This window comes from Oreochromis aureus, linkage group 23 (assembly GCF_013358895.1).
Source record: "Oreochromis aureus strain Israel breed Guangdong linkage group 23, ZZ_aureus, whole genome shotgun sequence".
NCBI classification, from domain to species: domain Eukaryota; kingdom Metazoa; phylum Chordata; class Actinopteri; order Cichliformes; family Cichlidae; genus Oreochromis; species Oreochromis aureus.
This window is the reverse complement of record NC_052963.1, coordinates 39,121,794-39,149,160: the sequence shown is the minus strand read 5'-3', so window position 1 is coordinate 39,149,160 and position 27,367 is coordinate 39,121,794. Positions and strand designations below refer to the sequence as shown.

The 27,367-nt window shown below is 38.3% G+C and overlaps 2 protein-coding genes across 5 annotated transcripts in view; one reads left to right on the top strand and one right to left on the bottom strand.

The window, feature by feature from the left end:
* Positions 1-1,921: 1,921 nt before the first annotated feature.
* tmed5 (transmembrane p24 trafficking protein 5) lies at positions 1,922-6,415 on the bottom strand. Its single transcript, XM_031753893.2, has 4 exons — positions 6,078-6,415; positions 4,852-4,949; positions 4,585-4,765; positions 1,922-3,956 (listed from the first exon to the last, which is right to left on the bottom strand). Exons 1-4 carry the CDS (start codon positions 6,276-6,278, stop codon positions 3,738-3,740), a joined length of 699 nt encoding a protein of 232 aa, XP_031609753.1. The 5' UTR covers positions 6,279-6,415; the 3' UTR covers positions 1,922-3,737.
* A 981-nt stretch (positions 6,416-7,396) lies between these two features.
* Positions 7,397-27,367, top strand: part of suco (SUN domain containing ossification factor) — a 44,533-nt gene continuing 24,562 nt past the window's right edge. For 3 of the 4 annotated variants that reach the window (XM_031753760.2, XM_031753759.2, XM_031753758.2), the window contains exon 1: positions 7,397-7,677. In XM_031753760.2, the coding sequence (XP_031609620.1) occupies positions 7,625-7,677 (53 nt within the window). In that variant the 5' untranslated portion in view covers positions 7,397-7,624. The remainder of the gene's footprint in view (positions 7,678-27,367) is intronic. The other variant, XM_031753761.2, reaches the window with a different exon arrangement.

Genomic DNA, 27,367 nt, shown 5'->3' with positions numbered 1-27,367 from the left:
GGCAGCCAGCAGTCATGTCAGCTCCAGCTCGGGGTCAAGGAGCCACAAACGCCGACCAACACGGTAAATTCTGCCAACACAAAGAAACCCTGGAAAAGAACACCTAATTCCTAACAAGGTTTCTACATTCTCTACTCTTCCACTTTCCAATAAATTCATGTCATCTTTTTCTAATGACTGTAGCTGTTCTTGTATTATTACTTTATGATTTAATCTTTGCCACATCTGTTCTATATTTGACTTTACAGAGGAAATCATTTCATAATGGTGTTCCCAGGAGTACAGGGTCTTGCATACAGGGTGTGATAGGCCCGTAAGTATCATGAAACATGATATTTTGTGTGTTGACTAAAGCAAGTAAGTTGCATTAACATTTCCATTCTGCTTCTTCCCACCATGTTGCATCCACTGTACTTTGGAAGGGCCTGTGTTACTACGCTACAAGAATGTCTGATCATCACATCTCTGCACCACCGCACCACGAAGGACATGTCAGAAAAGCAAGCAGCTTCACAACAGGGTAAATTATGCTTACAGATACCCTAGGTATTTTACAGGCATCTTTATAACTGGTTTATACACCCCACTCATATACAGTAAAACCAGGCTTGTTACTGTATGCAGAAACATATGGAAATGATTGTAAAAGAAGGTCTATTCATAAAGCTGTTTCAAAAAAAAGGTTTGGATGCTTTGGAAAAAGATGATATTTACAACATATCAAATGCTCCAAGTGAGAATTTTAAATTGTTTTTTTTTTAAATATATATATAAATAAATATTAAGTTGATTTGTTGCATTTTAACTTGTTGTAAATTTGTATTTTTCTTTTTTGGGTGACTGGTCTGGACTGCTGGTTGCCATGTAGCTACTATAATACAGCCAGAACATGGTTTGCATTGTCTTACTGACCCAAGGAAGCATTCTCTGAAACAGACATCATCTAGATGGCAGCATTTGTTGTATACCAAAATCTGTTTAGCAGATGCACAAGTTGGCCTTGCAGTATGCATGACCGCCCCTATATACTGTCACAGATGCTGGTATTTTTAACAGTACAGTGAGATCAAGCCAGATGGTATTTTTTAGCCTGGAGAATACACCATCCAAGAAAAAGATCAAATAAAATTTTGAATGATTTGACAACAGCTCAGTTATCATTTAGCCAGGAAGTCTTGCGTTTTTAAATCCCTTTTGCTGAAATGTCCTGGGCCAAGAGAGGCAGCACACCTTGCATGGTTGCATGCTGTAGTTTGCAAAGTATTCCTAAGCCTATTGAAACACTCAACACTTCTCTAGGGCAGCGGTCCCCAACCACCGGGCCTCGGACCGGTACCGGTCCGTGAGTCGTTTGGTACCGGGCCGCGAGAGTTGAGGCTCAGGTGTGAAATGTATGGTTTTCAGGGTTTTTATCGGTTTTCAGCGTTATTTTGTTATCGTTTTTATCGTTAACTCGGTTTTCCTGGGTCTTTTCACGTGTGTTATGAATAAATCTTCTTTTTTTCGGTACCGGTACTAGTTTTATTTTGTTGTATTTATCCGCGACACCTTAAAGGCCGGTCCGTGAAAATATTGTCGGGCATAAACCGGTCCGTGGCGCAAAAAAGGTTGGGGACCGCTGCTCTAGGGGATACTCTTTTTTTTTTTCTTTTTAAAAAAAAGAAATACCCATCCCTATTGCTAATAAACCTAATTAGCTGTGGGAACATTTCACCTGATGTTGCCCTTGTCTCACCTTTTTTGAAAGATGTTACTGTCATTAGCATATGTTAACCAAAAAAATTAAAAATTCTCACTTTGAGCATTGAATATGATGGCTTTGCATCGATTACAAAGATAATTTCTGTTTTTAATCCACATTTGAATCACAGTATCACTCTTTGGGATGAAATATCACACAACAGAATGCAGAGGTCAGAAAAAAGGTAAAGCTGTTTAATTTGCAGACATTTACAACTGCAGGACATTAGCTAAATAAATATGACGCCACTTTCCCTCTTCTGCCACTGCTGCTTTATGGAAGAAAACATTTCTCAAAGACAATGAAGCTGTAGACACAAACTTTTATTACTCGGTAACATAGAAATGCTTAAAAAAATGTTGTTCTTTTGTTTCTGTAGAATTCTGAAAGCATGTTAAAAATTGATCAAAAAATATTTTTATTACCAATACGTCACTTATTAGAATCCAGACATACAGTACGTAAATACCAGTGACAGCAACCATACATGAGAATAGGGAAAAGCACTGAAACTGAGGCAGATGATGACCATTTCTCACAACCAGACATCCAATATTATTATAGGCATCCAAAGAATTTGTGTTTGACATATGCACATACCGTGTGGCAAAATGTCATAACTGTAAACCAATTGGTCTACTCAGTTTGGTTTTATTCACTTCTAACAAAAGATAGTGTAAATCACAAAGGCATAAACTCACTGTATGATCTTCACCTTACAGCACTTGGCAAAAATCAGAAGACTGCAACATGAAGCATCGAGCCAAGGCAGTGAGCAGCCAGGGTTCCACATTGGAGATGAATAAACATCAATACAAACTACAACCGCAGTAGCAGATTAATACAATACAAGTAACAGGTAACAAACTGGTGTTATTCCACCCGTGTAGGCTGTGGACCCATTTGTGTTTGCCAAAATGTGGTTCATCTGAGACAGTGCAAGGACCTGGAAAAGTATGTTGAAGAAAAAAAAAAAAAAAAAAAAAAAAAACACAAGGCAGAGGATGGCTTGTGCATATTAAACCAACCAGTGCATTGAAGTAGTGGCAATGACCTTCCAGATGTCACTCAGATAGAAATAGACTTCTGTCACAGGAGAGACGGGCAGGCTCAACATCTTCACACAGTAGGTGGCTGTAAGCAGACACCCAGCAGCAGCAGACAGGCTTCACAGCGGCGGCGCTGGCTGGCTGGCAGCCATTCAAGCCACAAGTCCACAAATCACGGCAGAGAAGAGTAGGGCAGTAGTTATAAAGAGATTTGGAGATGGCCGTTTCCTTCTCTTGCAGTCTTTTGGGTGTCAAAGAGCAGCATTGCAGTGCAGCCCTGTATTTTCAGTATTGGCATGAAGAGGAACATGTGGCTGAATTGTAACAACAAATGTTTGTGGCAATAAGAAGAGTATTCAAAGGCCTCACCAATAGGCAAAAGGCTGGGAGCGAAATCCAAATGAATAAGGCATCTTATTTTAAGGGGAAGACACAGTAACAGATTGGCAGCACCTCTCACTCCTATCTGACAGAAATAACAGGCCCCAGACCATTCCTTCATCTAGTTTAGCTTAACCCATGTTGAAATAAAATTTTTATAAAAAAAGGAGAAAAAAAGAAGACATTTTTGCATTTGGCCTGGCTCCATTAGAAAACTAGTAGCACTGTAAATGTGCTTCTTTCACTGATGAACTACAGCAGTTGGGGGGAACTATCAAACAAGATGCATGTTTTTTCAAGAAAGACAGAGCTAGGTTGTATGTAAAGTTGAGAGTCATAAGTTTTTCCAAACCTGGGATTTCCTTCAAGCTGCAACGGCCTAAAAGACCACAGCAACAACTGTGGTAAATTGGCTCTTTATCATTGTGTGTGTGTAAGTGTGCACATATATATGACATCCTTGATTAAAAGTCACAAAAGGGGAAATCAGCTGAAAAAAATCCATAAGGTTTTTGTGGGCAACTGTCAACTGTCAGTCTCTCTGTTTCACTCCATTTCAGGTTGTGTTATGTTCGAATTTTCCGTTTATCTTCAAACAGTGAGCGGACTAGGTAGACCTGAACCCCCGAGACCAGAACCATAGCAATGAGATTGACCACTGACCAAAAGTTCACCCTTTCAAAGTTGCTCTCCTGGATGTTTCGGTCACGAGCCTCGAACGCTCGCAGAAGCGTCTGGATCTGAGAGCTTTTACCCAGCCGAGCCTTCACATTGTTGATGGTGTCCTGAAGGAGAGGAGAAAAGCAGGTCATACTGAGGGAATCTGAGAAGAAAGCTAATAGATCCACTGTGCTCTTTATGTAAATTTTACTTGACCAAAGTTAAACAAAAACAAAGCAGGTAATCAGAGTAAGAGTCTGAAATGGTGTTCCTTCCTCCTTGAAAAAACTACTTCCTCAACAGCTGGGGGACAAATTTCCTACCTCTTATCAAGATGACAAGGCTATGTGACTTATGACACAAATTTAGGCTATTTCTAACAAATGGGTGGTGCAAGCTGAAACAATTGGCCGCCCTCAGCCAGTAGGTGAGAGTTCATGACATTGTCCTTTCTTGTGACACACTTCGTGTAACTTTGCATGTGATGGATTATGTGCTATTTTGTTGGCAGTGTGTTCGGTCACTTTGCACCCCCGTGTCATCCTGTGTGCCTGAATGATCCTCTGAAATATCTCAAGCAACAGAGGGACAAAGTCTAAAAATGCAAGTGGGTATAAAACCAACATACTCTGAATCAAATTTAACCACCTACCATCTATCAGTGCTATTAAGGTTTAAAGCTCACACATTCAAATCTATTAAAATGACAGGTTTGGAATGTGTTAAATTTATTCAAACAAGACCAACTCTCACCATAATGTCTTCCAGCTTCATGTCCAGGATGTCTGTTCCGTGGACGTACTCCTTCCAGTCATCTGGGTCTTCATCTGTATCCATGTTGTCCAGGATCAACTCGAAGAAGATGAGCTTCTCAGAGACTGAGCTGAACGTGTTGTCAAAGCAGAACATGTAGTCTCCCTCCTCAGTGTCTATGCTGGAAGAAAGCACAAGCAGTAAGATCTTGCCCAAACACCTGAGTTATTAATGTCAGTTTTTAAATAGAAGATCGGAGTTACTTACGTGTGGACACCATCAGACTTGTGGTAGTCACTGAACAGCAGTTGGCCCAAAGGAGAGAAGACAGTGAAGTCTACATCAAGGCCTGCACCATCTAACACCTGTGGATGGTGGAGAATAGAAATAAATGAGAGGTGAATGGGGCTGAGAAAAACAGCAGTTTTTTTTCTCAGCAGTCCAGGTATTTTGCATAATGAAGATATTGGAACTTACTCAATATAAAAAGGGGTAATAAATAAGAACAAAAACAAAATAAGCCAAAGAAGCATTCAGCCTCAACCCCTGAGAAATTCACATTTGGTGTGGCTTACTAATGTTTGTTTTAACACATGAAATGTCAGGAATGTTGGCTTTTTTGTAAGGCGTCTGACATTTATGCAGCTAAATAACAAACTAAAACTCTGTGACGTTACACGGGAAGAATAGATTCCGATTCTCTGCGTAACCTGCACACTGACCTGCAAAACAGGTTCCCAACAATATGAAAATCAAGGTGTGAACCAATGTACTTGTTGCTTCTTTTGCTCTGGATTTAAAACAGTCGTAAACAAGTGTAGGCTGCATGTGGTTTGAATGATGTAACTAAAGAAAGTATTCACATCCTGTACTGAAGTAAAAGTAGAAATGCAACACTTTAAGTGTACTCCGTTACAAGTCAAAATAGCTACTATCAAAATCATTACAATATACTTAAAGTTTTAAAAGCATCACTCAAATTTTAATGTAACAGTTAAGTTTTACTGTTGTATCTGGTTGAAGTGGACTCCATTTGAGCTCTTTTTAAAATTCAAATTCAACTATTTTCTGAACATTGCGAGTACAATACTGAGAAATACCTTCAGAATTTCTGGCACCCAGTAAAATGATCATTTTTATATCTCTACGCCTTTACTTGTATGGACTGCTCGGTAGCTTAACTGATAAAATAATCATTAGTCAAATGAAAGCTGTAAAGCAAATAGCTACCAGTAAAACACTTCGAAATAAAAGTAGAACATTAGTTATATATAGAAAGTATAAATACCTTAAACGTGTACCTGGCTAAATTGCCTTAATTACATTCCATTATTGGAATAAGTACCACAACTAAAGATCTAATCAACAGGTTTGACAAGTGTAATATGTCAACGCTGATTTGATTTGGCAGACAGCAGTGTGAAATTTTGGGTTGACCAGCTAACCCCATACAAACCCCAAAACAACAACCCAATTTTATGAGGCTTTATGACCTGATATTCAATCTCCAGTGAGGCATCCTTCTTCATGGTCTGGTAGAAGCACTCCTTTCGACCGGCGGGCAGAGTGAACGTGAAGTCGCTATCAACAGACTGAGAGAAGGCAGCCAGCACCACTAACCTCTCCGAGACCAGTGAGACAAACACGGACAGGACACACAAAAATGCCCGGACCATCTTCATGGTCAAAGCCATGACACTAAAAGTCCCAAAGACCCAGAAATGTGATTACAGAGGCCGGCCACAGTGCTGGTCAGTCAGCCGCTGTTAGCTATCCTTCGCCCGAAGTTGACTTCTAGTTGAAATGTTCTGAAGACTGGCGACAGCTTAGGACCCCGCCGAAATAAAAAAAATTAAAAATGTGTTTTATAATTTGCTAAAAAAAACCCATTTTTATTTCACTGTTGATCCAAGCATCTGGTGTATGTACTTTTTTGTATTTATTAAGTATGTGAAATAAACCACACACAATTAAAAAAAAGTCAGGCAAATTATCCAGTGCCTCAATGGAATTGCACTTTGGGATTTGTAGTCCTATTGTTCCATGCGGTATGAGCGTACGTAGAAAACCATCCTACTTTAAATGTGTTTAATGTGGTAAATGAAATAAACCAAGACTTGTATTTGTTTTTGTTTTCCACAAACGCGTAAGTGACGACGTGTTAACTTGTTAAAAGCAGAGTTTAAACAAAATCTAAAGTAGGAACGTGACTAATAGCATGTAAAAGTGTAAAATGTGTTTTTAACGAACCAAATATTTTTGTTCTCTGGCTTCTTTATAGCCTAAAAATACAATAGAAACTGTTAAGATTACAGTTAATATAATGTCCCATTATATGATATATAATAAATATAAAAATTATGTCGTCAGAAAAAAATAATTAGCCCATTTCTCATTAAACACCGATAACCATTTTCCAGGATTTAAAAAATATTTATGGGTATAACTACTTGAAGGGTTTTTCCAGTGGTGAAGAAGGAAGTACAGTGTTCAAATTTTTTCACTCACCCTCATCCATACATCTCATATTTGAATAAATATAAGTTAATTTACAATAAAAAAAAAAATGTTAGGACTATATATTCACGTCGACACATTTCACACTGAACTGTTGAGCAATAACTTTAAATACTGCATGCTTAAGTGATTTGCTTATCAAGACTGACGCGTCCTGCTCCACAGTTACCAACTCATCCTCAATCGAAGGGGGTGGGGCTTTCAAACTAAACTAGTGTCGCTACACGCCTTTTCATTGGGCTATGAATTCTCAACGCTTATTTGATTGGTTAGATTTTTCAGCGGGGGTTGAACATAGCGAGATCCAGCTACTCGTCAACAGCAGTGGCCACAGGAGCCTAAAAAGAGGCGGACAGCTGGTCCGCATAATGAAAAATAGCACCCCCTCAAGTGTGGGTTTTGCTGTTTTTCATGTTTAAATTAACAGAGGTACTTAAAGATTCTCTTCGGTGTGTTGTGTAGCCGTGATCCATTAGAAGAAAAAACCCCAAGGAGCGAGGATGTTGGTCCCCGCGGGAAGATAATGAAGAGACTGCGCGTTTTGTTGGTGTGCCTCATTGTAGCTCTCCTGTGCTGGTAAGCTTTCACCGACATCCAATTCTACATCCTCACTATAATCAACATGTCAGGCAAAACACAGTCCTAACAATAGGTGGAGCAGGCTTTGTGATGCTCGTCCCCACGTAGCTTTGCTTGGTGTCTTCTGCCGCATAATATCCGTCAGTCATCAATGCCACTGCTACACAGCTAACATTAACAACGTGTTACAATCTGTGGCGTCTTCTGGACTTTCTTATCCCAAGAACAGCTCTGAAATTGTTTTGTTTGTACCCAACTTACTGATAAGCTTTATTTATTAAATGACTTAAATTATGTTAGGTTTGGTAGCCAGCTGTTGACTAGCGGCATAGCTAGCTAACCTAAAAACCAATAAAGTCGGGCTACTCGTCAGGCAACATCAGTGACCACCAAGGCAAGCTGGAGGTAGCCAACTAAACTCTTTATCTCTAAACTTTTTAATGCTAAAAAAATTCAGTGTATCTCCCCTTGATTTAAACTATATTTCATGACGGTTTATTTTCCAATGCCAGATAGCAGTTGATGCCATAAGAGCATAAACTGCTATCCTGAAATCGACCAGTCAGTCTGACCAGCTCATAAAAACTCTGGATGACATGCATGTTGTTATCATATGAAACAAAAAAGCAGCTAAATCAAGGAAATGCTACCATTGTTTGTCCAATAATTTATAAGTTACCACAAATATAAAACTTCAATCTCTCTTTGTATATTGTACAGATAAAAATAAAACAATAAATCCCATACTCGCAAGAGCTAGCTTAATGTAAAATCATTGTAAAATCACCGAACTTCTATATACTTAACATAGATTTAACAGAGACATATTGGAGATCTGTTATTACATTCTGGTAAATAAGTTCCCCTCCTAAAAATAATAGTTGTTCTCCAAAGTATGTGCGCACAGAGGTCTGGTAGATTAATACAACTCATGAATTTGTTTAATCTTGGAGGCATGCAGCAGGTAACAGTACGCAGGGTTTGTGGAATGGGATTAGCAGTCTGGCTAAAGTGCCACCTTTATCCAGATTGGTGACTCAGAAGCAGGTAGCTGTCCAGCTTTCTCTGCCCTTCTGGTAGTTTCTTTGTGATAAATATGTCAGTCTCCCTTTATTTGAGACATAAGAGGAGAATGTAGATTAGTTTGCTCTTTAGGAGACTAAATAACCTCAAAAACAAATAAATAAATAAAGACACATTTGATGGACGTTTTCTTTGACTTATAAGTGCTCAGGTTGTAGGTATAGCACAGCTTTTAGCTTTTCCTGGGGGATACTGAGGTGTTCCCAAGACAGCCGAGAGACATGATCTCTCCAGTGTTGTAGGCCTCCCTTGGGGTAGAGGTGGAAATTTAAAACTCTCAAGCTGTACAAGAAAATTTTACGTTACTTAAAGTGCATAGTAAGTTTCCAGGAAATAATCGCCTAATATTTGTGTTCCAAGATCCAGCAATGGTTCTGGTTACGTTACTGTAATGGTTATTTGATTCACACCCAAGTTCCAGATGACTATAGTGTTAAAGGAAGCATGTTTCTTTTGTCCTCGTTTCCTTATAGCATTGAATTTTAGTAGTCATGTTTTATGGATCATACCAGGCATTCGTCTTATATAAAGTCTTCATGAATAAGTAAAACTTGCACTCCAGCACATAGTCTACTGTAGCTCCTTCATAGGGTTGCATACTTTGAAAAAGAGCTGCATATTTTAAAAAAAATTATTGATTGGTGCAAGCAAACAAGAGCTGTTATTCTTGGATTGCAAACCTGGTACTTCATAGGTATTGCACAAATAAGATTTGATTTGATTATGAATTATTATTTATAAATTCCTAAATCAGTCATTTTAAGCACATTTTATATTCTTTTGTAAAGACCCAACATATTATACAGCAGGAAAGCTATATATTCCAGTAAGGCCCTTGCAAGTCAAGTGTCTGCTTGCCTATATTAATGGGCCCTTTTTCCACTTTCCCACAAACTAATGACAATGCTGCTACACGTACAAACTTCATTAGTAATGCAAACCCTTTTTAGCGTCCAGCTTCTCACTCCTTTGTGCCAACTCTCACACGTCTTGGTAGGAGCAGAGAAATGGGGAATGTGATCCTTGCAGTAATCCGATGGTCTCCAAGGCAGCTGTGATTTTTAGGCTATGAAAAGGGGGCTCTGTATTAGATTGCTGGTAACAAGTTTCTATGGGTAGGTGTGTCATGATCATTGACCTGATGCTTTTAATAACTCCGTTTGTCCTGCTTCAAATGACCAAGTCTGATGTTTTTTTTGTTGTTCTTTTATGGATCAGAGTCTATGCTTTTATTTTATTTCTTTGTGTGTTTGTGGTTGAATTGTTGTCCGTTTTTATAGGGTATTTTAAAGCTGCTTGGCAGTACATCTGTATGCTGCAGTGCTCAGAGAAGCACAACAGAAAGTGTTCTGCATGTGTCATGCTGCCCCTTCACGTGTGGTCAGCAACAGGGATCTTACTGTGCCCACAATAAGCTAGCTCAGACTGTTGACATCAGCATTGAGGGGAGGGGAGCGTGTGTGTGCATGTGTTCTTGACACCGTTTGCATGAAACTGCATATTTCCAGGTTGATTATCTGTAATGATAGCTTACCAGATATGTATTTTCTTCCTATTTAGATGCTAACTTTAGCACAGAGATGTTGTCTGAGTCTGGTGGTTCAGCATTTATTCCAGGTTAAAAACTGTTAGAACTTGTTTGACTTTCTGTTAGACAATTGGCATCTTTCTCTTAGTTGTATATTCTGTAAAACTACCCGAGATCCACAAAAGGTTTTCTTTATTTTATTTTTGGAGTGTGTACTCAAGGCCCTTTACTGCATATATTGTCACCATCTCATTCTGTCCTTCTGAAGGATGGCATAGAAAGATTATTATTATATAACCTGATTAGTACTCAAGAGATACCTCTGCAACCAAGTGATCAGTTGGGGATTTTCTATTATATTCCATTAGAGTGTTGATATTGTTAATCATCCAGTTGTTACAAAATCAGCAAAACATACAAAGTTTTTGAACATGTTTTTTTTAAATTGGGTTGTGTGCCGATGGTGTTGAATTTTAATCTACCGACTTTTACGATTTTTACATGAATTTTTTTTTTTTTTTTTAATTGTGCTGTTAACTTGGACTTTTATATGTCATTATATGAGTGCAGTTAATTTGCTTCAGGGTGCTGTGGTGTTTTATTTGCATCTGCTTATGATGCCAAAAGACGTGTTTGTTCATTTGCTTTGGTACTAACCCAGAAGGAGAACACATGCAAGACTTTTTCTTGTCCAACCCGTTTACTTTCCTAAATCACCTGTAGAGTGAGCACTGTATGGGTTTTAAGTTACCCTCTGCTTCTAATGAATCCCAATTCACAGCTCCAGTCCTTGAGCAACTCTGAGGGTGAGGCTGTGTTTTGCAGTGCAAATATTTTGCTAGGAAGAAAACCTAATAGAAGGCTCAAAATGAGCAGTAGTTCAACAGATATAAGATGAGATAATTTTCTTTTCACTCTATATAAGCTGAAAGAGACAGAGTGTCAGGCTTCAGACTGCTCTGAATGCTCCGATTCAGGCTTTAACTTTACGAAGTTAAAAAGTGAGGATTTACTGATGTTTAGCAAATGCAACTTGCAATCTCACCCGCCTGATGCTCGTACCTTCTGTTTTCAAGGGGCAATCAGAAGGAATTTGGCTTTTGTGTAATGTGTTCTTAAAATGAGAGGTGCTAAAATTGCTTGTTTCGGATAGTGGGTAAACTGAGGGGCTTCACCAATGCCCAGTAAAAGATGAATGAGGATTATTTAGAGCACTTTCATACAAAGTTGTTCTACTAGAATAAAATGACAGAAGTGGAAATCAGTTTAATAGAGCTTTTGTACAAAAAAAAATATTTCTTCACTGTGAGCTCCAGTTTCTGTCAAATTTTGCTGTTAGGGATTCTGAGTGCCTTACAAAGAAGGAAGTCAGGATATAGCTTGTGGACCTTCTTGTTATAAGAACTATGTGTTCTGCCCACATTGTAAAAGTTCCCTTTTGGGTGGTAGTTGTTACATAAGACAATCCTCCTTATGTTCCCCACATGCACCATGAGTACACACTCACGGATCACCCATACTGGGAACTGTAAGTAAATGTCACAGCAAAAACTTTGTGTGTGTGCTTTGGCTGTTTCAGCTGGGAAATGAGGCTGGTTGGACCGTAAATTGGAAGGTTACAAAGGAGGCCTTGAAAGAAGACAATAATGCTTACTGGGCGTTCTTGTAGCTCACCTCCTCGCAGCTATTCATTTCATCAGCTGGCTCGTTCGAACTTTTATGGCTGTACTGTGATGCGTCTGTGATTCAAAGAATGTAGCACAATGTCATGAGCTCATACATGTGTTACCTGCTCATCTGTCCACGTGAACACAACTTGCATAATAGGAAAAGAATGGTCTGCAAAGATGCTTTTAAGGGTTATAAGTTTACATGGTGGTTTGCTATTTTATTTTTTCCTTCTTCTTTATAGAAGTTGGACTCTAGTGACTCTAGCAATACAAACATTGCTACTGCCTGTGGCTGCTCACTCACTATTTGGTGCAGTAATTTGGGGGTTTATGGTCTTTAATGACCAAAAAAAAAAAACTAAATAAAAATAAAACTTGCTAAATAAAGTACAGTAAGTACTGTATGCATGTAGGAAGGAGGAATATATAAGTAATAGATTTATTTTGCAATATAAGGGATTCCATTATGAAATATGCCAACTGGAGACATGCTTATTGCTTCCATTAACTTGTGTTCTTACACTTCACTTCATTTTTGAGTGAAAAGGCAGCTTATCTCAGCTAAGGTCCTATTGATTTCAAATGCTGGAATTTAAAACGTTGAGGAATGTGACTGAACAGGTTTCTAAAGAGGGGGAATAAATCAATCAATCACAGGGTCTCACAGCAAACATGACATTTGACCTAAAAGCCAAAGAAAAATCTGGAGTCGTCCTTTTCATGTTACAAACCAAACCCAGGCACTATTGTTCGCAGCCATTTCTCTTGAGTTTAATCCAAACCTTTCACACAATGCGCCTCTTGCTTCTGTTTTTCACAAAATCAGGTCAGCGCCAGTAAGTTTAGCTCGATCATTGTTATTTCAGTCAGTATTGAATAAAATAAATTGCTTTCTGCCGTTTGTTTTTAAACTGATCATTTTAAAAATGCGTTTGTTTTATCACAGCCAAAATACGCAGCTTGAATGCATGATTTTTGGAAGCTGTAGGTAATCTCACTTTGTCTCCTCTACTGCAAGCCCAGAGACTGGAAGCTGAGTAACAGTCCGAATTTTTGTTGTTGTTGTATCAGGCCAAGGTCTTGCCCTGCAGGCTGGTTGCTTTAGTTTTTATGTGAGGAGACAGAGCTGAACTGGCACTAAAGCACATGCCATTGTTCCTGCCCACTGGCCATGGAGCCAGGATGAGCACATAAAACTCTCTTGCTTTCTAGCCTTCTCATGTCCCAGCTGCACACCCCTCTGTATGCTAATGCTTTCTGCTGGGACTTTTTCTTTTAGCAGTCAACAACTGTGAAGTGTGCCATCAAGGCAGTGCTAGACAAGATGGTCTGATGTAGTTTATATAAAACTGCCCTGAACTTTTCTAGCCATTACCCAAAGTTGCTGCATGTTAAAACCCAAATGTTCACATCAGTTGGAATCTGACTTTACCCGTTTTTTACGTTGTTCTTGTCTTGCGTTAAAAGTTATGTGCAGCCCTTTCATTTACCACAGTTTTGACTCTCCTTTGTTAAGATCAAACCAACATGCCTGGAAACGAAACCTTTAATCAACAAGGTCTGTGAGCGCTAGGTAAACCTGTCCATTAACAGTTGCCTTCACCTGATTGTTGTCTCCGAAGCTCCAGTGGTCTCTAACCTGATCTGCTTTCTGTGACATGAGTGTCTGATACTTGCTGGCTCTCTTGTGGTCCCCATGGCTTCTGTGCAGGTCTCCTGAGGTGCACAAAGCCACCAGGTTTGTCCCTGTCTGCAACCATCTGGATGAACCTGTGCCCGTCACCATCTCTTTATTTGCTTTACACTTGAATCATTAAAAAAAAAATCACCTCTGAAATGAAACTTTTAAAAACAACCAATCCATTTGTTTTTGTTTTTTTATAGGTAGCCAGAATAATTTCAATTATGATTTTTGCTGTTGTCAATCTGCCCTAGACCGGATATGGACTAATTCCTGTTGTATGCTGAAGGAGCAACTTCAGACTTGGGTACTGCGTGATTTTTCCTGACATTTTCCAGAGCTTGTGTTAAAATAGCTCAGTGGAAACCAATTCCAATTTCTGATTGCAATTAAAGTTCACTAGAGAACAGTGGGATACAACTAACAATTGTGGTTTGTGTGGTGTTCATAAACCTATCACTTGTAGCATGCTGCATAATTAAAGTTGCACAGCTCATGAATCAACAGCACTGTATGTTTAGCAGCTTTAGCTCAAGAAAGAACAATGAGTAGAACACTGGCCTTCATAGGTGCACTCTCTCATACATGAGGAAAACATGAGGAAAAACTAGTCAACTAAATAAAGGCTGACTTGAAAGTAATATAAAGCACAGGCAGATGGCTGATCTCAGGTGTCTTAAAGCTCGGTCCTTCTTGAACTAAATATAAAAGCAGATGCAAATAGGATGGCTTAACCTCTGTTTCAGTTTTGTCTTGATCTCTCACTTCCTTCACTTAGAAAAGATTTTAGTAATCTCATTTAAAGTGTGATATACCACAGTTGTATTCAAAACCCACAATATATGTATGCATAACTTTCTTTTTTTTTTTAACATTTTATCTCAGACCTGATGATATGAGGAGGAACTTCTTTGCACAATAATAATTTTCTGGGAAGTCGTTCAGTGAGCGCTGAATACAGGCCAACAGCCTGAGGCTTTATCAGTGGTTTGAAAGAAAATACTACAGTTTGCTGCATTGGAGAATAGTATTCAGAGGGTGGAGATTGAAAGGTTTTAAAGGTGGAGATGTACGTCAGAAAACTAATAAAATGTCACTGCATGTGTTTATCTGTATGGTAAAGGTTAGGGAGGGGATTCATTTCACTTGCTTTTCTATCTAGAGCTCCTTTTCTTCTTGTGGTTACATTGTTTATAATTCCTGAGTAATTAATACTGCAAATAATTTACATTTTAAATTATATGCCAAGTATATAATGAGTCTAAAACAATTCATAGAAGATGGTGTTCTATCTTCAGTTAGCTCAGGTCATTTGTAATAGCTGTATACAGTAAATACTCCAAGTTTGGCGTATACATTTCCTTTGCTTTTTCTTGCCCTTTTTGAGAAAGATACTACTTTTTTCCGCCCTGTGAAAATCCTCTGTTTCTTCTTTTCTCCCTCCCCCCTCTGACTCACTGCTCTTCACTGTTTACCTTTTAGCTGCTACTGACAGGCTCTCATGCATGAGTTTTGTGTGTGTGTGGGACCATTTCTGTCTCCCATTTTCTTGTTGGTATGGTTTGGTCTTTTAATGCATGAAGCGTGTCTGTCGGCAATTCCCAGCAGGAGGCCTTTTTTCCACAGGGCTTAGATAATTTTAAAGATAAAGAGATGTTTTGCTGGAGCTTGTACATTAAGAGAGTATCATCAAATCTTCTTTACTTTACTAAATCCAAAATGATTAGATAAGCTGTTATTATATTAAAAATCAACATATCACCGTACTTGTCACTTTCCAGTCTTTTATTTTTCAAACCTGGCTCCCTTCTAGGTTTTTCCGGGGTCCAGTTTGCAGTGAAACATCTATGACAGATGTAAATGTTTCACCACGCTGCAGCACTTTGGTACACTTTGTGCCAAGTTGAATTTTTAATGTGTTTTTGTTCTCCTGCTGTGTTGGCTGATGTATCCATGCAGGCCAAGAATGCACATGTATTGTTGTATCCACACCCACCCATGCTAACTCTCACTGGCAAAGTGGCTTTTCCTATCAAATTGGATTTATCACATGAGTGCATCTTTCAGTCCCATTGGTCTGGGTCGATGGTCCTGATGTCTCATCGGCAAGCCTCTGTGGGACTACTGCAGTAATTTACAGTGTCACTGCTGCTACTGGGATCTTTTCTCTAGTAGAGATTTGTGTTTATTTTTGGCTATAATAGTTTTAAAGCGTGGTGTTTAACAGTAAACATGGGTGTCAGCTCAGTTTTTAATTAGTTTTCCTTAGCCTCACATAGTTCCTTAATCTTATAAAAATGAGTATAAACATATTTATGAAATGTGGAGGGTGAAGTAAGACAGACATATTTATTTATAAGCCATCATCATTCAGTGAAAATTAAATAAAATGCCCTTCTTACTAGGTTTAGTCCTATTTGATTTTAATACAAAACTCAGTGTGGTATGTTTTCGATGTATGATTTCCATATATGGGACACAGCAGGAGCTGGGCATTGGCAGTCTTTACCAGAGGAGCCAAAAAGCACCGTTAAATCCTCCATTTTTCTCCTTGACTTTTTGGGTTAGTAGCACTCAGGACTAGCTGTTTATGTGTTTGCATTCATGCTAACCACTGCAGTTAAATTTCAGCAAAATTAAAAGGATCATTTTCATATTAATTTAGTTTTGTGTCAGAGTTACTGGGAGCCAGATGAACAAAAAGAGCCACATAAGAATCTAGAGCCCTGGGTTTGAAACCCCTGGGTTAGGCATTTAATCAATAACAATTATAGTGTCCAGTTTGTGAATGCTGAAAGTGCAAAGATTTTCAGCAGGTTTTTCAGTATGAAGTTTTAATGTTCATAGTGGAAAACTGGTTGTATTTAATAAATAAAAAACAAAAACTAATTAAATTATTTAAAAAAAAATAAAATAATGAAAATGAATAACTTTATCCACAAAATCACACTAAACAATCTGGATATGTGACAAAGGGCTGCGTGTATTTGTTTCTGTTTATGCAATTTTATTTTTCTTACTAGATCAAAGAACTAAGCGAAAAGTGAATGACGGTAAAAAAATTCTGAACTACAAACATTTTTGTCTTTGTCTTTGAAAATGTGTTTAAAATTAGCTGCTCAATGGTGTTTTTGCGCAAACTGTCTTTGCCAGCGTGACTTTAAAATGTTTATCCAACTGGTGTTAAAATGTTTTATTGCATTTTACTGTAGCTGATTTATTTTGGATTCAGTTTATTTGCAGCTGGATTCCAGAGTCTTGTTTTAATCTTTTTTTAGTTTCAGTTTTAGCTGTTTTTTTTTTTGATAGGAGTGGTATTTATCAGAAGTTAAGAACCAGTTTTACAATAAAAGCAGTCATGCTTGTGTCACTGTCAATAGGCATATTCGCCAAAGCCTCAAACTGGTTGCTTTACCAAATTAACTAAAGACTAAAACTGAAGACTTTTTTTTTTTTCCTTTTTTTTTTCTTTTTTTAATTATGTTGGGTTTTTTCTTTCTTTTTTCCCTCTGAAATATATTAATTTATTTTTGACAGCTCAATAATGGTATGAAAGTCATTTATTCCCAGGTTTTTATAAAACTGGTCTTTTAATCAGTAGACTGCTGGCTGGTTTAGTGAATTATCCCTGTAGAAGCAGCAGTCCTTCTTTGAGCTGGTGACTTGGCCTACTTGGTGCACCACGGGATAGCTCCCAAATAGAGGTGTGTCTGTTCATTCACACTACATCCTGGATAAAGGCTCCTGTGTAAATGTTGAAGGTGCGTCACAGTGCTGGTATACTCAGAGTGATCCATATAAATCACAAAGACAAGTTTCACAAATACTTTAAAGTGGTTTGGATTATAAGCGTATGTGTCCTTTCAGGATCTAAAGTCTACTCAAGCATGTTATTAAATTGTAATTATGTGATATTGAGAAGGAACAGGATGAGGTTTTGGCATTATGTAACAAAGTGTCACGTACACGTTAAAGTCTGACGTCTGTTTGAAGGGATGCAGAATAAAAGCTTTATCACTCTGAGCTTTAATACAGTTTAAATATTAATTTGTGACATGCAAATTTTGGCTCAGCGTCCGTTTTCGTATCAGACAGCTTTTAAATAAATGCAGTTAATTGAATGATAAATTTGAATTGAATGATAAAAATGGCACATATGATTAAAATTTAACCAGAACGTCACTGATGTGTTTCATCTGGTACCCGATTAATCAAGGACCTGATTATATTAGCTATGTTGTTGACCTTGGGACACAGTTTTGTCTGAAGACACTAAAATCTGATAAGTACTCAAGGAAGAGTAGCATTTCTTGTGAAAATAGATAAGTGCCTGTAAAATGACTAATGTGGCCTTGACCTTAAAGCACACTTTGGGTGAGGACCCATCATGTCTTTATACACTTGATTCAAGTCTGACTAATATTTGATGAGGTGTAGCCATTAATAAATTTGTGAATTGCGGCTTGATTAATGATGGACACATTGCCATAGCATAAACTCATAGCCCACTGACCAGATAACCTAACTGGTGCACTGCTCCTTCAAAAGAAACTCTAAACGGTCCATTAGACTCCATTATTTACTGTTGCAACTTCCTCAATATTATTTTGTTCCACACTTAGTAGGGTTATCATAAAGCAGTTTTACGATTTAAATTGCTCGATCCCTCGTTATATTAAACCGTTGACAGACGCTTAACCTTCACCTTTTCTATCCATTAGTTGCGTTAAAGCTTTTGTGCAATTAATCTGACAGATTTCTTTTTTGGTCACTTTGTCCTTTAATTTAATCTTCTGTTCACTCAGTTGTTGCACAGACTTTTTTTCCCTTTTACTTTCCAGCTACTGGAAAATCCTGACAGGTTAGGACAGCTCCGAACTCCACTTTGATTCTAAGGAAAAGATTGAGATATTTCAACCTGTAAGCTAAAATTAGGCAAACAAGTAAATGACTAAATGAAGCAACACCCTCTGAGTCAGGTGTGACTGCTTTCTGATCCGATCTGATCTGATGCTTGTTAAGTACAGGCCAGTATCTTTGTGTCAAAAAGTGGGGCTAGTTATTCTTTGTAATGGGTGAAGTATATTGCAGTGCCTCTACTCCTCCAATACGTCAAGTCAGCACATAGCATTATAGCACTTAGGCAAATGAACCCAGTACTCAAACCCTATTACAGTAACTTGGGTCACTCCAAGCGGAGGAAGGCAGTAAACCCTGTGAGTTCAGTCTGTTTTAGCCTTTTAAACTTGGCATTTAAATTTGACAAGTGTTGAATATAGAGAAAAAAAATGCATTCAGTGAATTGAAATGTATGGGAAGGTTTAGCATTAGAAAAAATATGGTGGTATAACTTCAGTGGAAAGTTGTTGATTTTTTGGGGGGGGGCGTTTGTTACTATTAAAGTGTTTTTATCATATTTGACTGCTAATTATATACATGCAGTTATTAAATTAATTTATATAGAAATAAGTAACTGCTTGCAGTCACTACCAGCATGCCTACCGAGTGGCAAAAACCTGATTATAAAGGTCTTTTGACCTAGTTTGATGATAGTGAAAGAACAAAACTATAAGAATAACTTCTCTGTTGATGCAAAAGTTAAAAAAACAATCTTTATCAGTCACCTTATCTGTTAGATGCACCCTAGGTAAAAAAAATAGGGTACAAGTTGTGACATGGTTTTTCACGGAAAGGCTAAATTGCGTGGCAAGTTTGATAATCGCAGATAAGAAAAAAGATTAAATGATTATCAAAAGATTTTTAAAAAATGTAGTCTGCATGAAGACTACAAAAAAGCTGACATGAGACTGGAGATGATCAGAAAAGGGAGATTCAGAATTTTAAAAAGCAAATTAAGAATTTTAGGGTCAGCGATGAGGAAAATTCTTTATCATCTTTGGATGTTAATTGGTTGCGTGGAGAGAGTGATAAGGAACTCTGGGAGCTCTGAAGGCTGAATCATGAGAACAAGGAGCTGTGTAAACTAGTGCATGACCATGTAGTGCTTGAAAATGAAAAATCTCAAAGATCCCTGATGTACTTCACCAGCGGTCAATGAAGCATTCAATGTGCTGCAGCTAGACCCTGGTTAAGAACTGTCTCTAAGTTGGGAAGCGAGCAGTTTTCCAGTTCAGCCGCTCTGTCCTGGTGGCTACGAGGATGCATCAGTGAAGAGGATTATGGGGGATCAGCAAGCTTTAGAACAAACTGCTGTTCTCCGTTATTTCATGCTTCAATGTGGAGCAAAACTGGCGTGCACACAGACTCCAACTTGCACACGCAAACATGGTCAGTCCTCTTAAGGCCGAGCTTTAGGCACTGCCCTCTGTTTTCCTCCAAACAGTGACGGCATGTTTTTGTCTGCCTGGCAGATGCTCTGGCCTACTTTTCCTGGCAAGCCCTGGCACATCTCCCCGCCCCATAATCCACCTCTGGCCACGTGGATCCTGGATTCTCTCCTCAGCTCTTTTTCCTCTCCCATGTTCCTGTCTCTATTCAGTGTGAAAGTAAAAAAGTGTGTGTCTTTCTGTCAATTTCTGTGGCTAAGGAAAATAAATCCTTTAGGAGAAAAAAACGATTGTGATTTTTGGGTTTCTTGTTTGTTTGGTTGGTTTTTTTGTGTTTTGTTTTTTTTAATTCTGTGTGTGGTTAGGCTTGGTTGGCTTTACAGTCAAATTTAAAGAGAAAAGTTGAACTCAAGTCACGCTGTTATCGACATGGTTTTCCTTCTTAACTCACCCCAGCCAGTAACTCACCTCATATCTGGAATAATGTGAACATCACAAGACTCTCCTTTCCCTTAGGACAGAGGACAGATAATTCACTCTGGTTTTAAATTCTTAATCAAGAGCATAGTAATTTGAGTAATTTAACCTTATTTGACGTTTCTCCTTTTAACTTGTTGGTTGTGTCAAAATAGAAAGTTGTTGTTGTTTTTTTTTTAAAATGGATTTCTAAGATTTATCACATGCTGTTGGTTATTTAAAATGAATATGTGTGTCAGGGAGAGTTTATGTAATGGAGAGCAACAAGCTGGTCAGAGATTTAGGTCAGGAAATCAAAAGGCGGCAACTAATCTCCTGTGACTGACGTTGAAGGCTGCAGTATCATGTTGGCACCAAGATCAGTTTGTATGACAGGGTAGGATGATGAGCGTTAACTTTTTGTATATGTTATTGATATTTCATATAAAATAAATAAATGGGAGAAAGAGGAGAAAGGTCATAGGCGTACATCGATATGTCTGAAATCTTTAAGACAGAAGGAAAACATCCTGCATGACAAGAGATCAGAGGGCACTTTGCATGCCATGCAGCTGGTGATAAAATTAGACTTGTTGTCGGCAGATTAATCAGTTCTCGCTTTGTTGCCTTTGCAGTTTTGTCTCCTCTGGGTCAACCCAGTCAGTTAGTACGGTACAGTTGATTCGATGAGGCTGAATCGTGTGTCCCGATTCTGAATGCGCCTAAAGCCAACAGGAAATATCCGGGGATTTGTCTGCTCGGAACCAGCACAGACATGTAGCTATTGCCTCTCTCTGCATCTGGCTATAAAGTGTTATCTTCTGCATTATTAGGAATATTTCTTGCTTTTAGAGACTAATATGCAAAAGGCAAAACACTTATTGAAAATACTAGGACCGTATGAGTTCGGTCAGGAAACAAGAGGAGAAGCAGAATGAGGAAGACTCATCTGCAGACTGCTGACTCATGCTCCTCCTCCTTGAGCTTAACCCACTACTGGTATGTAATAAATGCCATACAGTGTGTTACAGTGTTCTCCCCACTTCTTCACTTGTGGGTACTATGTTCCCCCTCCCACTGTTGCATACACTTTTGAATTTTAAAAAGTAGGTCACAGTATACCCCCAAAGCTGATCCTCTCAGATTGACTCGTCTTTCTTTGTTTTTACTTAGTTATATATATTTTTTGTTTTGTTTTGAGTTTGTTTTTTGTTTTTTGTTTTTTTTCCTCCTCTGTTCACCAGCCTTGCCTCCTTATCTTTGGAAGAAATGTCAACACTGAGGTCTTTCTGCATCATCCCCATGAATGAATGGAGCCAGGCCAACAGTACCTCCCACTTGTTTGACATTTTGGTTTGGGTTTAAATGTCTCAGTACAAACGGCGTATTTGTGCTCTTGAATTGCTCTGTATACAACCCTAATTCAAAGAACTTACAACACTGTAAAGCTTAAAAAGGAACGCAATCATCATATTGTAAACCCATATTTTATTCACAATTGAACATAGAAAACTTATCAAATGTTTACCTACCTTTTACACCATGTCCCACTTTTGGGGGGAATTGAGGTTATTTATTAATCTTTGTATTTGAATGTTTTTCATTTGATTAGATGCATTTATGTCTTTGCAAGTTTCCCTTTAAACACTTTCCCAGTGAGTCACATTGTGGATGATTGTGAGATTTGCATTCACCATCAAGGAAGTTTATAGACAGACGTATACTGTGAGATTTGTTTGTCACCCATCTGCATTTTACACAAGGCCGCTTATCTGAGAGATGGAATGATAGTTTTAAAAAAATGATAACAAGCAGTGTTTAGTTGATGTGTTTAGTTGACGCATCACTGAGCATGCTTTGCACAGAAGCAGCAGCTGCAAAGTCACTTCTGAAGTGACTGTTTTTTACTTTTTCATTTTACCTTATTGGTCTTTATCTGAAACTTGAAAGTGAAAAAGTCTAGGTTTCATCAGGCAAAAATAAGGAAATAATCATATCAGAACTTGGCAAAGTATCCAGAGGATGTGGGATCTTTGCAAAATTTGGAATTATTCTAAAGCTTTGTGGCAGTTGTAGAAAGGCTTTACGTAAGCAGATCATGCAGAGTCAAGAAATCAAAGACAAAGCTGTAGGCGTCTTATAGCTGAAGGTTTCTGACCAAAACCACACAGGATCTTGTTTTAAAAAGACAGCTCAGACTCCAAAATTATCTGGTACCTGTCACTTATTCTATTTCCTCTATAACAATAAAAGTACAATTGGTGTGAGATGCACATTTAAAGATTTATATGTTAAATTGATGGGTTTGCACTGTGTTTCAGCTTAAGAATTGGTGTAATACATGCATAGAGGGAAAGTGAAAATAACATTATTACTTCATCTTACTCCGATTTTTGCTATATTGATTATTTGTTTTCTTTCAGGCTCTTAACTCAGACACAACCTATTTTATCTTCCATCTCATGTGTGGCCTGTGTAATTACAGGTCACACATGCACTTTCAAGTTAGAAATGATTTTTGCATAAGTCACGAAGACTAAAAAGGTTGAAGCAACCAAAAGGAAGCTGCACGGCGCAGCTGTTGCATGTTGACTTGATGTGTTTTCACTGATTGTTAGCAATGCCATTATTGATTCTGCTTTACTGGTCAGATTCTTTCCTTGACTCGACACACATGTGATTCAATAGATCTGCAATGCAACAGTTGATTGGTTTAGGAAAAGCTTGCACTGCAAGCTTTACAACTATGCAGTGATGGTTTTTGTTCCCTTATTTCTCTTCCTGTACAAAGAGTATGGAAGAGTTTTGCAGGCAGGGACCTGGTGAGCGAGTTGAGGTGGCTGTAGCCTGAAAACTGTAACAGAAGTCTATTATAATCTAAAATAAAACGAATTGGATAACATTTTTACAGCATTCATTCATATTTAGGCTTTATTAGACAAAGAAATGGCTACGCCTTTCTGCATGAAGAGATTTCGCTATGACCAAGGGCCTTTTACTGTTTGTAACAGCTGTGTTGCCTGGTTAGAAAGCAATGCCCCCTGTGCAAATACCCTCTCAAGCATGGCATGTCAGTGTCAGGCACATGGCATGTTTATTTCCTGGAATTTTTGTTTTTTGAAAGATTTTTGAGTAAATTTTGTTCGTTTTTTGATATTAGGGTAATGAGTCTGTACAGGGAGTGCAGAATTATTAGGCAAGTTGTATTTTTGAGGAATAATTTTATTACTGAACAACAACCATGTTCTCAATGAACCCAAAAAACTCATTAATATCAAAGCTGAATGTTTTGGAAGTAGTTTTTAGTTTGTTTTAGTTTTAGCTATTTTAGGGGATATCTGTGTGTGCAGGTGACTATTACTGTGCATAATTATTAGGCAACTTAACAAAAACAAATATATACCCATTTCAATTATTTATTTTTACCAGTGAAACCAATATAACATCTCCACATTCACAAATATACATTTCTGACATTCAAAAACAAAACAAAAACAAATCAGCGACCAATATAGCCACCTTTCTTTGCAAGGACACTCAAAAGCCTGCCATCCATGGATTCTGTCAGTGTTTTGATCTGTTCACCGTCAACATTGCTTGCACAAGCTCATCTTTGATGATACTAGCCCAAACCAGTACTCCACCTCCACCTTGCTGGCGTCTGAGTCGGACTGGAGCTCTCTGCCCTTTACCAATCCAGCCACGGGCCCATCCATCTGGCCCATCAAGACTCACTCTCATTTCATCAGTCCATAAAACCTTAGAAAAATCAGTCTTGAGATATTTCTTGGCCCAGTCTTGACGTTTCAGCTTGTGTGTCTTGTTCAGTGGTGGTCATCTTTCAGCCTTTCTTACCTTGGCCATGTCTCTGAGTATTGCACACCTTGTGCTTTTGGGCACTCCAGTGATGTTGCAGCTCTGAAATATGGCCAAACTGGTGGCAAGTGGCATCTTGGCAACTGCACGCTTGACTTTTCTCAGTTCATGGGCAGTTATTTTGCGCCTTGGTTTTCCACACGCTTCTTGCGACCCTGTTGACTATTTTGAATGAAACGCTTGATTGTTCGATGATCACGCTTCAGAAGCTTTGCAATTTTAAGACTGCTGCATCCCTCTGCAAGATATCTCGCTATTTTTGACTTTTCTGAGCCTGTCAAGTCCTTCTTTTGACCCATTTTGCCAAAGGAAAGGAAGTTGCCTAATAATTATGCACACCTGATATAGGGTGTTGATGTCATTAGACCACACCCCTTCTCATTACAGAGATGCACATCACCTAATATGCTTAATTGGTAGTAGGCTTTCGAGCCTATACAGCTTGGAGTAAGACAACATGCATGAAGAGGATGATGTGGACAAAATACTCATTTGCCTAATAATTCTGCACTCCCTGTATTTGACTGTGTGGGCATCTATGATTCATATGTGTCTGTGTGTGAAACACTGTTTTAGCTTTGGAAGGCATGGAGTAGCTCTGACTTGACTAAACATGTGTTTTAATGATTTTTCTGCTCTTTAGTCAGCCTGTGATGATTAGGTAACGAATCAGTGTTTTCATGAACGTTCATGTTTGTTTAAAATTGAAGTTAAAAGTATTTTAGGATAAAACCATTAATCATCACTGATGCATACATGGATGCCACGTTGACCTCATGATATGCTAATGGTCTGTTACATAATCTCGCAACGTCACTGAATGGACGATGTCTTCCCTTTACATCCATGTGTGTTTGAGTTATAAGGGGTCACAGGAGACATTTGAAACGCAGCACAAAATAGCTTAAAGCTATGGATCTAAGTTTAGTCAGGAAGATACATTAGCTTGTGCTCCATGTTTACTCCTTAGTGTCTGTCTAGTGATTGGCTCTTAGGGTTCCCCCTCTGGCTTTGTGGTTCATTTTATCCCCTTTGGGGGAACGCTTACACTACGAGGTGTTAACACATATACGTTCATGCACATATTTCATCATTTCATTTTGATAGCTGTGTCAGGGTCTTTGCTGGCTTGGAATGGGCTTTTGGAGCTGGCTATGCTTGTAAGCATGAACAACAAAAGAGTCTGTATGACTTTAATTTAACAGAGATCTATGGATTTTTCTGTTTAACAAAAAAAGATGTCTGTCTAAATGAAATGCCAATTAACAGATGTGGTTAAAATATGCTTGTGTAGCAACCTGTTTCTAAAACAACAGTAAATTTAATTCCTCGGTTTTAGAGTTTAATACTCTTTAGAATTGAGCTCTGGCAAAGATATAACACTTTGCTCCTCTGCCCAGTATTTAAACTGGGGTGAAACCATAGAGTGGGCTGTGATTCATTTTTGCAATAAACTGAGTCATCTTTATTTTAATAGACAGTATGCTGTATTATTTTAAAAATTTGAAAGGGGACCCATTGTTCTAATTTACAACTCTATATTTGTTATAGAGGATCTTTTCATGATTTACTGTTCAAATTTTTATAGGCCCTGTTGAGATATTGGCTGATTGTATCTGTTTTGACAATTTTAATGGTCGATAAATGACCCTTTAAAAAAGTATGAGAGATGTTGCGTAGTTTTTCCAGAGGGTGCTCTGCAAATTCGCTCCAGAGAGCAGAGTATGAACTACTAATTTAACTACTAACAATGGCTTTGTTATATTACTAAATTGATCCCCTTTTAAATTTGTTGCATTTATTTTTGTAAGGACTTGTAGATAACACACGTTATTCAGTTCTGTACAAATGTTAGGGAAAAAAAATCACTTTATCAGATCATCAAATGTTGGCATCAGTCATGTTATACTGGGGCTTGGTGAACCCCATCAGCATAACCTGACTGACTACAGCATTTGTTTTTAATGATATTATTATTATTATTATACTGATATGATACTGATATTTGATTGTGGGTTTGCTTGTTTTGTTTTTTTCATTTTATTGATTTATTTTTTTCACTTTTAATTTGAGGTTTCAGTCGATCACCATAAAGCATGAGCAGATTTCCCTTAGATTTATGTAATTATTTACACTCTGCCCAACTCTGCTCAGATCTGCTGATTGTGTTTTTGCTACATCAAGTGTTTGTGTACACTTGATGAATGCTGTTACTGATGAATCAGCAAAAAGCATATATCGCCTGATGATATCGGGCCTGCCGCCAAAGACACTAGCCCTCAGTTTTTCTAATATCTGAAAGAGAAACCACCTGATTTAACCATCTCTTTAAGCCAGCTTCTTATTGCCTGACCTTCCTAAACAGAAGGTTTGGTGAATGTCTGTGCCCGAGATGACTATATTAGAAAGAGTTTCCCTCTTGTTTACATCATACACATCCAAAATCCAAGTAAACATTTAGAGTGGTCTGAGTAATTCGCTCACAGGGTTTTCTTGTGACCCATTATCTGAGGAAAAATATAATGTGTGAACTTTATAAATGGCCTGTGAAACTAGATTAGAACTTTCATCAGTATTAGTATTTTGCACCTTCCCAGCTTGTGTGATCGGTTCATAAATCTTGAGGGTCACAGCTTTCAAAAGATGTTCTTCTCATGTTTGTCTCTCCATTTAATCTCTTCAAACATGGAATATACAGATGGCAGGGCTCTCTGAGTGACAGGACACTGACTTGCACAGATGGTTGTCTGTCAGTGATTGCGTATGTTGCTCACTGTGCATCTCCTTACTCCTGACAGCCAGGCTGACAGGGCGCTAACATGATTGTCCATGTGCTTCGCTCTGTCCTGACATTGACATTTGAGCACTCAAGGGGAACGGTTTCAGCCTGAGGATCACATGGTACTTGCGAGTAGAGTTGTCTTTTGTGTCTGTCTGTGCAACAGCTACTGATGGGTGTTTTTTATGCTTCAGGTTTGAGCTTTGTGTGCTTCCTTTCATAAGTGTACATGAGCTCTAGTTTAAACAAGCAGGCAGTTTCCATATTGTGGTTTCATTGGAACCTTTATAAAGCTTTGACACGGGTTGTTGATATTCACCGACGTGA

What these genes read in the sequence shown, in the direction of transcription:
- tmed5 (XM_031753893.2), bottom strand. Translation starts at nt 6,278, where the DNA reads ATGGCTTTGACCATGAAGATGGTCCGGGCATTTTTGTGTGTCCTGTCC. An exon ending in CACTGGAGATTGAATATCAG is followed by an intron (nt 4,950 to 6,077) that starts GTCATAAAGCCT and finishes CACCATCCACAG; the next exon opens with GTGTTAGATGGTGCAGGCCT. An exon ending in AAGTCTGATGGTGTCCACAC is followed by an intron (nt 4,766 to 4,851) that starts GTAAGTAACTCC and finishes GCTTTCTTCCAG; the next exon opens with CATAGACACTGAGGAGGGAG.